This window comes from Fusarium musae, chromosome 9, assembly GCF_019915245.1.
Source record: "Fusarium musae strain F31 chromosome 9, whole genome shotgun sequence".
Classification (NCBI taxonomy): Eukaryota; Fungi; Ascomycota; class Sordariomycetes; order Hypocreales; family Nectriaceae; genus Fusarium; species Fusarium musae.
The window spans coordinates 1,555,682-1,572,035 of record NC_058395.1 but is presented as its reverse complement, the minus strand read 5'-3'; the positions used below and the strand labels follow the sequence as shown (position 1 = coordinate 1,572,035).

The following is a 16,354-nucleotide window of genomic DNA, read 5'->3' as shown; positions in this document are numbered from 1 at the left end:
GCTACCTCCAACTACCTAAGGTAAGGTAATATGTACCGAGTACTCCGTACTGTGCCTCGAAACAAATGTATGTATCTCTACCGCCAGGTTGTGAGCAATGATACTTTGCTGCGATCTAAGGAATCTCCAATTTTAGGCTAGGTAGGCACCCGACCTTTCTAGAAGATCCAGTTCGACACCAGATGCCTTAGTACCTATTATCACATGCATTAGTTACGCCTGTGCCACGTTAGTAGGCAAGCATGGATGTCACTAACAAAACGTCCATGTACTCACTCACATTGAAGCAATTCAGTGTACCTCGATTTTCTACATGAGATTGCTTCAGACTACTACTACCTAACGATATTATTGCATACCTGGGCAAGGATGGATGCAAACAAAAGTCAAAGATGCGTGCCTACGTACAGCGAGCCCATGACGAATGCTCTGTCGGCATTATTAACAATTACAATGGAGTTCAATCCATTCACACGATCCAATCGGATCAATAAGCCAAAGCATGAACCTGCGAAGCGAAATATCGTATGTACATATCTCACTACATACGAATTATCGGGTGATGACAATTCAATCCAAATCGATAGGCGATGCTCCACAGACACACCCCTGTCTCAAGTCGGCATTGCTGCATGTGGATGAGAATATTTATACATATGTAGAATCTTTATTTTCACTACATCGTACTAAGGAAGGTAGCTAAGGAAGGAAATAAAACTCGGGGCCTTAAGCCTAACTGATAAAAAGATTTAGGTAACTTGGTATAAATTTAGGATGCTTTTTGCGGAGTTTATTTTGTCACCCTAAACTTAGGTCTCATGTTTTCTTGCTCCCTAAGGGGTAGGTACGCCAGATCACATCCCCGGTGGCATTCCTACATACCGTACCATAAACTAGACCTACACCATCTTCCACTGTATATGTACTCCGTAGGTTCTCTCCAAAAACATATCCAATCTATTCCACTCCATGATGCTGGTGTGAGCCTCCGTGTAATGTAATCAAACTACAGCGGCAAGCAATCTTAATCACAAGGGATGCGAGACTTGAACTCGCTTGCTCTAGTCGAGCAGCAAACCTTGACAAATTATTCTCCAGTGTGGGACTTGGCACAAAAGATCCCATTCCCAGCGAGCTTCCAGATCAAGATTCTATTTGTCAAGTTCGCATATGCCGAGGTGAGTCGTTTCGACATGTCGCTCAGGCGAGGCTCTCGGCATAATGCATGCGAACCCTAGGCTGTCGCACGTGGAAAGACACCAACAGAGTTTTCCTCTTCGAGAACTTTTGTGTCTGTGCCTCAACCGTTGCAGTATCTGCATATTGGAGCAAGGTTTTATCCAGAATATACAGAGACGCTGATCAGTGGACCTCCTCGAGTGCACTTTGCCACCAACTCATTCATGTTTTTTTTTGTTGATACATCCAGCCATTGGGTTTCGCGAGTTTGATTACTTCCTTTCTTAGGTGAGAATACGTGTTCCTAAAGAATACAAGTCAGCAAGGCCCAAAATTGACAAAACACTTTGCCGTGGTATCATTAGCCAGCCTACCTTCTCCAATTCTAGGCCAGGTTTTCATGCCGTTTCTAACTTGAAATGCCTGAAGAAAGGCTCTGGAAGAAGTTTAACTTCTTCCCGATCAAGGATCCTGCCACATCGATGGATTACCATGTATCTTAAAATACATCCGTGGTGTTGATGACGACTGTGTAGCATGTTATGCCCAAGCCTATCCAGGGCGGCGAGGGTCTAAATCGGACGGTCTGGTTGGGCTAACAATCCCCAACCCTGCGAAACCTGGACCTTGCAAGTTGAGTGTCCCGATATCAAACCGCTTCGAACAGCCGTCCTCCATATGTCTACCAATTCAATCATTAGAGTTTGTGAGCGCCAGAGTGTATGGCATGCTTACCTTCTCAGAGTATCCTTTCGAGCAAAGAGGCGTCCGCAATAGTCACACTTATGATTGCGCTCCTTCATATGCACACTCTGGTGGTGTCGTTGAAGGTCTGTCTTCCGCACAAACTTCTTAGTGCACCCGTCAACAGTGCAGGGAAATGGATATTCGCGCTTCTCATCATGAGTCTCAAGGTGCGATTTGTAGTTGTAGCTGCGACTGAAGAACTTCCCGCATCCTTTGACTTCGCATTGGAAGTTTGCCTCCTCCTTCGATGTGTGCTTTCTTGTGGGTCTCTTGGCCTTGGTCGTCTTCAACAGTCTCCTCTCCTGGCCAAGATCAGGAAGTTGATTTTGCGGGGTAGAATAGAACTGCGGCACCTCATATTCTTGCTTCGGCCAAGTCGTTGAACTATTTGCGCCGAGGCTGGAGGGCAAATTTGAAGCGAAGGGGGCTCCATCGGTTTGATAAGCGGTAGCAGCAGCAGATGGACCGGCAGTTGAGTACGGTTGCGGCTCATACCCCTGACCATAGCTGCTCACGGCGCCTTCGACTCTGAATCTCGAGTTAGAGGGATCTTGCAAGTATCCATATGGTGGCCTTGCGCCTATTGATGGCGCTCGCGAGGATTGGCTAGTAGACGACAATGATGGCTCATGGACTGACGTGTTGCGACTGGGCGGCATGTAGGCGTCATGTGTCTGATATGGGGCAGGCAAACAAGAGTCGTATCCAGCAAATGCATTAAAATCCGCATGCAGGGCGTCAGGTTCTACCGAGCTTGAAGAAGCTGTACTTGTTCCAGCCACTAAGCCATCTGGTGTGACCCAAGCAGTGCTACCGTGGTCCATGGGAGGCGGTGATAGAAGTTCTGGTTGAGGCACTGTGAACCAGCGAGCGTGGTGGGAGTACGAATCCGAATCCAAGTCTGACTGTGAAACGCCTGAGACAGCTTGCTGAAATGGAGAGCAGTAGCAAGACGGCAGGCGATTCGGGGGGCAGGAAGTGTCAGAACTGGACGAACTCGTTTCGAAGAACTGTGAATACTGCGATACGGGGGAGTTCGAGGTCGAGGGAGGTGTCAGGTACATATTTGAGGTCGTTATAGAAAGCAAGTATGCGAGGGTCGGGTTAGAATCCGTGGGGATGCTAGGGTCTCATGAGCCATGCACTTCCGGTAGGTAGAGAACCACAGGCCACAGGCACCTTTAGATTAGGTACTACAGTGAGTAGAGATTCATCGACCAAGACGGGAAACCCCATGACGGGGTATCAGTAGGATAAATACAACGAGGGCACAACCAACACGGGAGATGGAGTTATGAGCAACAAACGCAGATGGACGGTGGCAACAAAGACGAACGTCGACCAAACCAAGTCCTGGGCGAGAAATGGGCGTACGTACAGGGAAGATCGATTACTTAGATCCTCTTTGATGAAGCTACTACCATCGATGAATTAGACCCAGACGAGGATTGTCGAAGGATCAGTCTCCGCCTGCATGGGGGGTGCTAGAGAAACAGGCAAGACAGGCTAGACAGGCGAGTCCAAGGTGGGGAGACGGGTAGGTTGGCGTTCACGGCTAGAGAGCCACTGGGAAGGTGTCGAGAAGCGGGTGGCGGGGCCGGGAGGAGAGCGAAATGAGGTCTAGGCCAGGATCGAGCTCGCCAACCACACGGCTGGGCCATTGCGACCCTTGACAGATCTCGTGGATGACTTGAGGTAGATAACGGTATCGCTAGGGCCGTTTACTGTCACCAGCCAGCCAAGCAAGCAAGTAAGATGTGTGCAAGTCAGGCCGTTGAGTGCCCCAAATTAGAGCATAAAATCAACCCTAACGCGAACTAAGGTATAGAGGGCCGCATTCCGCAGCGACAAGGATTTCAAGACTCGAGAGAAGGCTGCTTAACACTCAGTGCAGGTACTGTTGTTGGTGCAACGATAACGAAAGAAGTAGCATAGAGACAGAGCCTAGCCGCAGCCCAGCCTAAGCCAGTCCAAGTCTGGAATGCGTCCGTATTTGAACCATGTTCGTGGGTTCTTTTTCAAAGTGATGCCATCGCCCCATGAGTTCTCCACCATCAAGAGCCAACACAAGAAGAACACCAACACACTCGGAAGATATCGAGTACGGCACCTTGCGCTTTCTCTTGATTGAGGCGTGCGCATAGCCCCAATTTGGCAGGCTGGCCCATGCAACTCAAGCGCTTGTATTGCCATGACCGCAAGGTAGATGCAGGTGCGTGAGAACCAACGACGGTGGCCCACGGTCTTAGGTAGGTACGTACGTACGTAAGGCACCTTGGAGAGCAGGTAAACAAGTGAGCGCATTTGTCGATGGCATCCTGTGGTTGCTCACTATTATTATCTTTGGGGGGCAGCATGGCAGATTCGCCGAGACAGAATTAAGGAAAAGTTTGATGGCTGCAACGTCATAAACATAATCCCTTCGAGCTCTGTTGATTTAACCAGTTAGAATATGGGGGGCCATCACCGCTGACCTGCGGGTGACAGATAGTACACTGCGTCCACATAATTTCATCTGGCGTTCCTGGAGATGGAGGGAGGTTCCTTGGCCAAACCATGGATCGTTCATGTGCAGACATACTGGAGTCTGGCAGCTCCCATCAGTACGAAGGCCAGGGGCCTTAGAGTCTGTAGGCTCTGATCTCTCTGTATGCGTCCCGTCTCAATGGCATGGCAGGGCAGGGCCAACGGATCAGGTGGTGCGACTCGTGCGAGTCCGGCTCGGTGCAAGCCAGCCAGGGGAATGAATGGTAAGGCAAGGCCAAGTACAGTAGGAACCGGGCTAGATCCGAAGAGCCGATACGGTAAAGTACGAGGAAACGGCTCAAGACCGAGGAAACCCTAGAGGATAATAGGGAATAAACCCCTGGTCGTACCGGTCAAGTGCTGTGTTTGGCTTGGGGCAGGGCCGTGACTCCGGCCGGTCTGGAGAATGGATGTGATATGTGGAAGCTCAAAAATCCACTCAAGTCCAATTTATCCCTACACGCTGCCGTTGCACGGAATAATTAAGTGGGCGCGGCCCAGGTGGGTCAGGAACTTGTGGAGTGAAGTGAGGTGGGCACGATGTAACGAAAGGACAGTGCTGTTTATCCTTGGAACGGCCTGTGATGGCACTTCTGAAGGCCCAAATGGCGCGGCTGTCTACAGTGTCTGCAACCTTACCACATGTGGCAGTAGATATCGGCTTGTTCCTGGCCTCAAGGCTCAAGCTCGCTCAACGGCCGGTGGCGCCCCGCAAAACGGCGTTGGATGCACGCACATGTTTGCAAATAGCCTCAATATTCATTCATCCCGTTTAAACGCAGCCGGACCGAAGATACTGCATCTCCAAAGCCCACGGCACAAAACACAGTTTGAGCCTTACCTTGCCTTGCCTTACCCTACGGCGGCCCGGTCCTTTTAATCCTCCGTTCTTACACTGCGCGCACTCCGTCCGCATATAATGAGGTACTTAACCTTATGTATTGTAGGTAGATGGAATTTTAATCAAGGTACCTTTGCGCATCCATCCATCTGCAGTCGAGATAGATACACCCACCAAACTTTAACCTTGGAGGATAAAGCCCACTCTGACGGAGATTATAAGCCATATCCGCGTTGCTCTCGCTGTTGGATAGGTGGTGGTATTTGTCAGAAAGCAAGATCTCTTATTCCAGTCCATGCGTCTAGGGGAGGTGATGAATTGCATCCGGCGATGCTACTGCGCTAAATGATGACGCTGCGTACAACATGTACATACGTCCGTACATACGAGTAGTCTGGTCTACACCAGCAGCCCAGGAGTAAGCAAATGAACATCTGTAAAAACAGCGGGTATTCATAATCACCTCAGCCAAGCAAGCCCGCTACATGAAGAGTGAGCACTCAGCCAACGTTAGTGCCTCGGGGGGCTTCTGTTGTTGAGGTGCACTGTAATCGTATTTTGTTCGTCGTCTCATGGGTCCCGTCCCTAAGGTACCTAAGTATGTAAGGAAGGTAATTTTTGGTCCATCCCGTCTCTTACCTCCACTAACCTCCACTACCTTACGGGGTGATGTCGCGACGAGTTTGCCCAAATTGGCGACAGCCAAGACAAACCGTCTCAGCTTTCTAGGGTCCCTGGATCACCATTAGTCTAAGGTAACTAAGTTAACTACCTACCTAGGTAGGTGCCTTACCTTGTGTAGACATCCATACATCCAGGCCTGACAGGCGCAGGCGCACCGGTTCTTTTTGCCGCCGAGACGCCCAAGCCCAAGCTTGGTAGGTTCCATTGCTTGTAAGTCCAAGATTCGATGCCAAAGCCAGTAAGCAGGCACACTGTAGAGTATTGTGTTGTGTTCTATCCGTACATGCGCCAGAGTCTCCAGAGGCAACATTGTTTCGCTCGGCTTCCTCTTCATTGGCTGCGGGCTCGGCTACAATTATGAGCTGAAGAGTTATTGAATGATCTACGACGCAAGGCCTACTTCTAAAACGTCCCTTCCGTTTACAGGTGGCGTCGTATATCGTATCGTATACAGGCAGACCAGGCGCTGCATGGCTGCCATCAGCGCCATGGACGGCTTGATTTATCAACCCATGCTTTGGCGATGCTACCGAAACTGAGAAAAGCCATTTCCGTTCAACTCGAAAGCTTCCTCAAAGGACTTACCGCTCCAACTACAATATTATTACTGTCCTAACCAACATTCGTCTCAAGATCCATATAACCAACTGAGCTTTGTGTCACTGCATGCAAAATGTCAAGGATCTTGGGAAACCTGGAACCTTGCAAAGGAACCAGTTTGTTCATCCGCAGAGTCCGGCCCGAAAACTCTGCAGCAAGGAAAGTAAAGACCTCTGAAAGCTCTCAAGGGCAGGAGTCGTGATGACACCGAAATCAGAACTTCCACAGTAACGGGATCGATAGACTCCACGGGGCGAGCCCACCAAGGTTACACAAACGGCATTCGGCCATGTCTTCTCATCACCGAGTTAATTACACGCCCTAGTCGAGATTGAATGAGTAGACGCGGTTCGTGCGGTTACCCTCGTGAAGATCATGATTCGAAGAGCGTCTCAAAACTGCAATCACCGATCGGTTGCTACACAAGCTTAATTCAGAGCCAGGTCTTGACTGGCAAAGGCAAATCAACTGTCTCTGATATCGAGGCACGAGTGGAAAAGGCGACAAAGAGAGGGGGGTACATATGGATGGATGGATGGATGGATGGATGGATGGGCGGTCACTGGTGGGCAATCTTTGACTGTTTCCATCGATTCCTGGTACCTATCACCTGCAGAAGCCACTGCATTAGGAATGCCATGGCTTGTGATGAGAACGGTAGCTACGATACTTTCTCCTTCGCTTGCTTCCAATTCCACGGAGGCCACTTAAATCAGATCCTGGATGCCTGCCAGGATGACATTGCTCTTAGACCAAGCCAACAGCTCGGGGAACCCCTTACTTTAGCAAGATCTTCCTATGGTATATGACTGTCTAACAATTGCCCACCATGTTGATTTCCGAATAGCTCTTGGCTGAGTGGTGACCACAGCTGACGGTTGTCGCGACAGTTATGGCTGAGCAGTATCGAACAAGATATCCATTCTCGCACGATCACACGTTTCTTGTAGTAGTGCTCTTCCGCAGTTCCAGCCCGCAACACGACATACAGTTCCATCTGCTTGGTTGCCTATCTTCAGAGGTTGAGTGTGGTTTCGCGATGGCTTCTGCCTCGCCTATCCCTGCTCAACGGTTTGGATGACATGCGCCGAATTAGAGTTTCCCTGACAGACTCTAAACGGGATTCAGGCGATTTCCAAGTGAGCCGTGCACTGGTTATGATCGATCCCCAGCCTAAGTTAGGTCTTTCTCCTCGATCAGGGGTCCACGGAGATCCATTCCACTTGGAGCCTTCCAGACCATCCATGCATGCCATGATGATCTTCAAGTCAAGGATCTCGAAGATCTATCTCACGGCTGAGGTAGGCAGGAAGTCGTAGCCTCAGCTCTCATCCAGTTCCAGTCTCGGTCTGACGATGGAAGGTCGCACAAGCCACAAGACAGGCACGTAGAGCTGCAGCACCTAAACCGGCAAATTCCCCGAAATCTGCCTGCCATATTGGTTTGTTACTGCAGTACCTCCTGTATCCTTGTCAGTTGGTGGTGATCTTCTAGCCCCCAATGCTTATTTACAATCCGTCTACCAAACTACGAGCAACCAAGGTACACACACATCTGGCTACTGGGTATATGGCAAAGGCCCGTTGAGGCGGCCGCGCCCAGGGTTTCTTATGTCCAGGACTCTACGTCTAAGTCAAAAAGTCCAGTCTAGATCGCAATAACAGACCCATAGTTCTATTCTTAGGATGCCACTGCAACAAGAGCTTTGGAACATTTGTTGTTGAACCCCAAAACACTGTCACCCATTAATGACGCAAGTGTTCCAAGTATCTCATGAGTTCCTCGGCTCAACGAGTATCAGATGCTTGTCGCCGAGTCTGTCAATTGCAACCCAATGATCTCGCTCTTTTACTCATGGACCAAGCATACCTTTTCAAGAAGCCCCAAGAGTGCTCATCTACTCGCCACACAGTTATTCTCGGTATTTGTGAAGTATGTCACAGTTATGATAGTCCAGACTATGCAAATCTTTCACGAGTTTACATACAACCATTTGTTAGGCGACTTTATTAATATTCGAACCCCATCTCTGAGGCGTTCTGAGTTCTTGTTCTTGTTCTTGTCGCACCATACGTATCTGCCTGTCTGTTTACCTAGGCAAAGCCTTTGGCGAGTTGCCAGAAGTTGTCCATCTTAGTGCGAGCCAGAGCATCTCTCGCTTCCGAGTCTGTCTCACACACTTTACTTCCCCATTTCCTGAATGCTCGTGCTTTCTCTTCGCCCTCAAAGACAAGCTTGCATTCGTTCATCGACATATCCTTAAGCTCGCCGTTATCCTTTTCGGCGAGAAGCCAGTCGCGTGTGGCGCCTTGTTTTCCGTCTCGGTCCCTTGACGGCGAATTCTCGGTCCAGTCGATTCGGTTAAGCATGAGCTTCTTGTACTTCTTGATACTCCATTCTCCTCCCTCTACAATCACTAAATTGAATTTGGGGTGCATGACGCATATGCCTGTAAGTGCCAGTTGCTCAGCGTTCATGCCGATCTTATAACGGTGTTGTCCATTCGCGAGGCTTCCAATCTTAAAAACCAACATGTGAATTCCCTTCTCGGCGTCTTTTTGTTGATTCGTCGCGATTTTGTCGTGTTTCTGATCCTTGGTGAGTTTTCTTTCTTCGTTTGTTTCGACGTGTTTCTGGTGGCGTTCCGCAATCTCTCGATTGACGCGCGCTTCGACAGCAGTTGGATCCTTGACAGCAACTAGATAGAGCATTAGCATGTGATTGAGTCAATGAGATCGTATGTTAGACTCACCGTCACCAAGAACTCGCATCAGATTGCCTTTCTTGACCTTGGGGGGCGGAGCTGGTACCAATCCCAAGCGAATCTTAGCTTGCATTTCTTTTAGCTCAGCCATTCGTCGTTGTCGCCTTAACTTCGCTTGTTCTCTCGAAGTCAGAAACATAGGCTTCGCCGCCGGAAGGTGTCGATCTTGAGGTGGCTCGAGTGCCACCGGATGCTGAATGTATTCAGTGATGATGCTGTCGGCTGTCGTAAGTTTGAGTTTCGAAGGGTCATCCAGCCTATCATAACTTCCGCCGTCAACAAGTCCCTCGTCCCACCACTCAATCTCTGGTGGTGCATCTACGACATAATTCCTTTCAACATCTAGATCGTCGTCGATACCAGCTTTTCGAGTTTGCTCTGCAATCCGTTTTTTCATCGCCTCCAAGGCGGCTTGTCGACGAAGAGCATTGGCTTGGGCGATGTATTTGCCCTTCTGGTTGAACACAAGTGATCTTGACTGTCGTCCCTTCCCTCCACCAGGTTGTGTTGAAAGACTAGGATCGTAGTAGGGATTTCCCCCATTCTGTTTATTGATGAAGCCAGGCCTCGTGGCGTCTTGCGATCGGACCTTGTCTGTTCGCCCGGTTGATGGTGTTGGCGTCGATTCCTTTGATTTACTTGCGGATTTATATGATCCTAGATCCTCCAAGGCAGGATGAAGCCCAACATTAAGACCCCCCTTTGCCTTACTGGTTCCGATTGCTGCTGCGACTCGAGCCTTGAGTGCAGCCATCCTATCCGCAGCAGACTCGGTCTTTTGTACTCGTGATGAGGAATCATGGCGAGGGCCAAGTCCATGGGATTGGTTGTTGCGATCCATCACTGCAGCTCAACGATGCCTGGTCGTTTGGTTGAGGCTACAAAGGCACTGCCTTTGCGGCTGTGCTAAGGAGCGCCTTAGGATGATCAATAATTTCAACTGCAAATTACGGCGTGTATCAGCAGGAAAATTGCAATTGGATGGTCCGGCGACCGCGGTTTCGGTGATGCGCGTGCAATAGATACAGCTTTCAAGATGATGCAACTGGCAAGGTCAGTAAGAGCCATGCGTGGAGACGCTGAGTCGCGCGCAAGACTGCATTGCATGGTCGGTCTAAAATTCTGCCGGGCCGCACCGCCAAAAAATTGTTCTCTCGCAACGGTCCCACTGCCTCTCCGATTTACCTTCACTTCGCATACTGCGCTGGGAATGGATTTCGTCAGTTAACCCAAAGACGTCGCTCAATCGCCATATTATTCGCTCGAAAGGGCGGCAGTAACGTCACCATGAACATCGCACAGCCGGTCGCATCCGGTGTAGAAAGCGTTGAGTTTACGTTCATGTCACCAAAGGAAATTCGGGCAATCTCTGTGAAGCGAATTGAGAACCCCGAAACGTTCGACAATCTTCTCAATCCTGTACCAGGCGGTCTCTATGACCCTGCCCTCGGGTCTTGGGGCGATGCGCCGTAAGTTCCATTAACATATCAAGATTGACGAAGACAGCCTCTCACAGCGCAATCACAGGTGCACAACATGTAACTTGAACCAGGCTACATGCCCCGGCCATGCTGGACACATTCAACTTCCTGTGCCAGTATATCATCCAGTATTCATGGATCAAGCTTACCGACTCCTGAAGGCTACCTGCGTCTACTGCAAAGGATTCCGACTTCACCAGAAAGAACTACACAAGTATGTGTGCCAACTAAAACTTCTTCAGCACGGCCTGATTCAGGAGGCTCACGTAGTGGGTGCTATTGGCGATAACGAGCTGGCCATCGAGCTCGGCGACTTCTCTGAATTGGAAAGTGAAGCTGAGGAGGAGGGCGCCGCCAACTCGATCGATAACGTAACGCGCGCAAGAGACAAGTACGTCGACAAGTGTCTTGGCGGTGTTAAGATCAAGAGAGGCGAAACAAAGAGAGGGAAACACGAGGGATCGAGCGAAATGCGTCGTGAGATTATTAAGGAGTTTCTGGCAGAAATCACCAAGCGCAGAGTTTGCGCTAGTTGTGGTGGTATTTCACCCTCCTACCGCAAGGATCGATTTGTTAAAGTCTTTGAGAGATCCCTCTCTGATAAGGACAAGGCCAAGATGGCTCAGAAGAATTTCAAGCAGGCCGATGCTATGGCCAGAGTCCACCAAGCTGCGACCAAACAGAAGCCTGATGGATACTCCTCCGATGAGGGCGTTGCAGATGTGGCTTCTCCTGCTCGTGAGACTTCCCGCATCAATGGAGATGTCGCCCATCTGGACACGGAGATGGTAGATGCGGATACGGCTTCTACTTCTTCTTCTTCTCCACTGCGGTATATCAGCGCCATGGAGGTTCGAGCTCGTCTCAACGAGTTGTTCACCAAGGAGCAAGAATTGGTTTCCCTCCTATACAATGCGAAGCCCCCAACCCGAAGCTCTACCAAAGTCACGCCCGACATGTTCTTTTTGACAACCATCTTAGTTCCTCCCAACCGCTACCGCCCTGAGGCTCGAACAGGCGAGTCCGAGATTTCTGAAGCCCAGCAAAATTCTCTTTACAAAAACATTCTTAGAGGCTGCGGGACGATCGCGCGTCTGCACAGGGAGTTACAGGAGGAGAAAGCCGATATCAACAGGATGCATCAGGCCTCAGCAGAGTTACAAGAGTCGGTCAACGCGCTCATTGATAAGAATAAAAACCCGGTCCAAGGTGCTGCAGCGAAGCGCAACGAGGATGGCATCAAGCAGAAGCTCGAGAAGAAGGAAGGTCTCTTCCGAAAGAACATGATGGGCAAGCGTGTTAATTACGCCGCTCGAAGTGTCATCTCACCCGATCCCAATATCGAGACCAACGAAATCGGTGTGCCGCCTGTCTTTGCGAAGAAGTTGACATATCCCGAGCCAGTGACCAGTCACAACTTCAGAGACATGCAACAAGCTGTCATCAACGGTGTCGACAAATGGCCTGGCGCTTTTGCTATCGAAAATGAAAATGGCCAGATCGTCAACCTTCGCAACAAATCGGTTGACGACCGTGTGTCTCTCGCAAACCAGCTACTGGCTCCCACGAGCAGTAATGCTGCTAGGACCCGGAACAAGAAGGTCTACCGCCATCTGACCAATGGCGATGTCGTTCTGATGAACCGGCAGCCAACACTTCACAAGCCGTCTATTATGGGACATCGAGTTCGAGTTCTCCCTGGCGAGAAGACAATTCGAATGCACTACGCCAACTGTAACACATACAACGCTGATTTCGATGGTGATGAGATGAACATGCATTTCCCGCAGAACGAAGTTGCCCGCGCTGAGGCCCTCCAGATTGCCGATACTGATCACCAATATCTATCTGGTACTGCGGGAAAACCTCTCCGAGGTCTCATTCAGGATCATATCTCAGTATCCGTTGCTCTCTGTAACCGCGACACATTCTTCACTAAAGGCGACTATCAACAACTGGTTTACAACGCATTGCGGCCCGAGAGCGGCCACATTGTTGGCGAGAGAATCGAACTTGTTGCCCCTGCGGTGATCCGACCCGTAGCTCGATGGACTGGCAAGCAGGTCATCACCACCATCTTGAAGAACATGCAGCCTCCCAACTGCGGCGGGCTTTCCATGAAAGCGGAAACACAAATCAAAGCCAGTCAGTGGGGTGTTAATTCTGAAGAAGGAACTGTTCTTTTTCAGGATGGCGAATTCATCACTGGTATTCTGGATAAGTCACAGATTGGTCCCAGTTCTGGGGGTGTAATCCACGCTATTCATGAGATTTATGGCCCGGCTGTTGCGGGTAAGCTCTTGAGTAGTCTCGGTAGATTGCTCACCCGATATCTCAACATGAGGGCCTTCTCTTGTGGTATGGATGATCTGAGACTTACACCTGAGGGAGAGCAAGCACGGCGAGAAGCGCTTGTGCCTGCTGACTCAGTGGGTCTCAAAGTTGCATCTTCCTACGTTTCCCTCGAGCAGGACCCAGGCCCTAGAGATCCTCTGCTACTGGAGCGCCTGGAAGAGGTACTTCGCGATGACAGCAAACAAGAAGGTCTGGATCTTCTTATGAAGGAAGGTCTTAGTAAGATCACGGACAAGATCCAGACCGCTACCATGCCTGTTGGTCTCGAGAAGGCTTTCCCCTTCAACCAGATGCAAGCCATGACAACATCCGGTGCCAAAGGATCCAGAGTGAATGCTTCACTGATTTCTTGTAACCTTGGTCAGCAAGTTTTGGAGGGTCGACGTGTCCCTATCATGGTCAGCGGCAAGTCGTTGCCATGCTTTAACCCATTCGAGACTCATGCTCGAGCTGGCGGTTATATCGTGCAGCGCTTCCTTACAGGTATCCGGCCTCAAGAGTACTATTTTCATCACATGGCTGGTCGAGAAGGACTGATCGATACTGCTGTCAAGACGTCCCGCTCCGGTTACCTGCAGCGATGTGTTATCAAGGGTATGGAAGGTCTGACGGTCGCGTACGATACTACCGTGCGAGATGCAGACGGCTCCATGATCCAGTTCCTATATGGCGAGGACGGTCTCGATGTTTCTAAGCAGAAGTACTTGACCGATTTCAGCTTCATCTTGGAGAACGTCACATCAGAGGCTTCACAGCTCCGTTACGACCCCAGCGTTGGCGACCGCCTGGGAATGCACCGCGATTCGATCACCAAATACATGAAGAAGGCCCTCAAGCACACCAACGCGAAAGATCCCAAGGCTCAGGATCCGATCTCAGGTCTCTTTAATCCCGCCACGACTGCGTTCGCCACATCTGAGAACTTCTACAAGGCTATGACTTCATATATCAAGGAGAATAAGGATGGCCTTGTTCGAGACAAATCGGATAAGAACAAGCTTGCGCTCTCCCGTGTGAGCCTCAACAAGAAGAATGCGGAGATGCTGTTCGCGATGAAATACTTGCGGTCTCTTGTGGAGCCTGGAGAAGCTGTCGGTATTGTAGCGGGTCAGTCTGTCGGTGAGCCTTCGACGCAAATGACACTGAACACCTTCCATTTGGCTGGTCACTCTGCCAAGAACGTCACGCTGGGTATCCCTCGACTACGTGAGATTCTTATGACAGCTAGCGACAAGATCTCCACCCCTGCCATGTCTATTTACCCAATCGAGGAGATGTCTGTAGAAGATGCAGAGATCTTCGCCAAGTCTATCTCAGTGTTGCCTCTTGGCTTCATACTCGATAGCATCAACGTTGAAGAGAAGGTCGGTCAAGGCAAGATTTACGGATCGGCCAAGATTTACAAGGTCGATATACAGTTCTTCGACTCGGAGGAGTACACCAAGACATACGCTATCAATATCTCGGACGTTGTCGAAGCTGTTGAGAGGAAGCTCCTCCACCGGCTGGTGACTCTTGTGAAGAAGGACATCAGGAAGCGAATGACTATGTCTACAATGGCCACTCCCGACGTTGGCGCCAAGGCTGGTGTTGTTGAGACGGCTGCTCCCAATGCCGAAGCTGCCGGCAATTTCGAAGATGATGAGGATGATGAGGATGGTGATGACGACGCGACGAATGCCAAGCAGCGAGCCAAACGAAGTGAGGCCGTGTCATACGGACCCAACGATGATGAGGATGATGCCGTGCAGCAGGAAATGGAGCGAGATGCCGGTGACGATGATGCTGAGGAAGATGAAGGCTTCGGTGGCAGCCCCCGGCAGGCAGAAGATGACGGGGACGGCGACGATGTTGACTGGTCTGCAAAGGCACGAGCCAACCGGGTCCTGGAACAATACGCCGAGGTTACAGACTTCTCCTTCAACGAGAAGACAGGAGCCAGCTGCAGCTTCACACTGGAGTATGATTCAACTATTCCCAAAGTCCTCATGCTCAACCTCGTTCAAGACGCTGTAAAGAAGACGGTGATACAGGAGATTTCTGGCGTCGGCGCCTGCACCCTTGTCGAGGAGAAGGACACAAAGGTCATCCATACTGCCGGTGTGAACCTGCAGGCAATGCAGCGATACAGCGATTTCATTGACCCCAACCGCATCCAGACCAACGACATCGCTGCCGTACTGGCCGTGTACGGTGTCGAGGCAGCTCGCCAAAACATCGTGCAAGAACTTGCCGGCGTCTTCGGATCTCACGGCATCAAGGTGGACAACCGCCACCTGAATCTGATCGGAGACCACATGACGAGGAATGGTGGGTTTACACCTTTCAACCGAATGGGTCTGAAGGGTAACGTCAGCCCCTTCACCAAGATGAGTTTCGAGACGACGCTCGCATTCCTCAAGGACGCTGTGCTGGATGGTGATTGGGACGATCTGTCTACGCCCAGCGGTCGGCTGGTGATGGGTAGACTTGGAAAGGTTGGCACAGGTGGCTTCGATGTTTTGGCGCAACTTCCTACATATCATGTTGATTCTTTGGCGTAATTTGGGCTGTAACAAAAAGAGTAGATATCTGCATTCAATTTGATCGATTATATAATACTTGTTCGCATAAGCCGTTGAATCCCTCGCATCCGTCAACAGAGTAAATTGTGCCATGGAGCCAGCATCGGAAGACTCAATCGGGTTTGACAATTGCACAATGATGAATGAATTAGAGAGCAAATGACTGGGCACGTGCGACTATTTTCACAGGCTGTGGCGATGAGTCATTTAGTAAGTATCGTGGCGGGTTAAACATTATGTTGAATGTCAGACTCCCCTTCACAGTTGATTAGGCACAATATCACTTCACAATGAGGCGGGCAACGGGAGCAGGTAACATTGACATGAAGTCAGTTGACATGAGTCGCGTGTGTATGGTCGAACACGCTACGTTATTCATGTTTCGAGTCGAGAACGCGGTGGCGATTCAACTACCCTTGGCAGATCACACGAGGAACGAGAAATGATCAAAGACCGGTGGTCGATTGCGAAAGGCAGCTAATTAGCTTACCATTTAATATACATCCCAACTGTAGAAAGCATGTTCCTCGTGAACGCCTTGATTATCCCCTAACCATGATATCCCTCGTGTCAAAGCAAAAAGTCGTGATCCTCCCAAATACCTATGTGTAAG

At 50.1% G+C, this 16,354-nt stretch overlaps 3 protein-coding genes across 3 annotated transcripts; 1 reads left to right on the top strand and 2 right to left on the bottom strand.

Moving 5' to 3' along the window:
* Positions 1 to 1,910: 1,910 nt before the first annotated feature.
* Positions 1,911 to 2,750, bottom strand: J7337_011760 (uncharacterized protein; the record flags this gene model as incomplete). The annotated part of the gene is made up of 1 exon (XM_044829296.1): positions 1,911 to 2,750. The coding sequence occupies one exon, from the start codon at positions 2,748 to 2,750 to the stop codon at positions 1,911 to 1,913; it is 840 nt and encodes a 279-aa protein (XP_044675971.1).
* A 5,920-nt stretch (positions 2,751 to 8,670) lies between these two features.
* J7337_011759 (uncharacterized protein) lies at positions 8,671 to 10,182 on the bottom strand (the record flags this gene model as incomplete). Its single annotated transcript, XM_044829295.1, has 2 exons — positions 8,671 to 9,275; positions 9,330 to 10,182. The coding sequence occupies 2 exons, from the start codon at positions 10,180 to 10,182 to the stop codon at positions 8,671 to 8,673; spliced, it is 1,458 nt and encodes a 485-aa protein (XP_044675970.1).
* Positions 10,183 to 10,628: 446 nt separating this feature from the next.
* Positions 10,629 to 15,720, top strand: J7337_011758 (uncharacterized protein; the record flags this gene model as incomplete). Its single annotated transcript, XM_044829294.1, has 2 exons — positions 10,629 to 10,810; positions 10,869 to 15,720. 2 exons carry the CDS (start codon positions 10,629 to 10,631, stop codon positions 15,718 to 15,720), a joined length of 5,034 nt encoding a protein of 1,677 aa, XP_044675969.1.
* Positions 15,721 to 16,354: the final 634 nt, after the last annotated feature.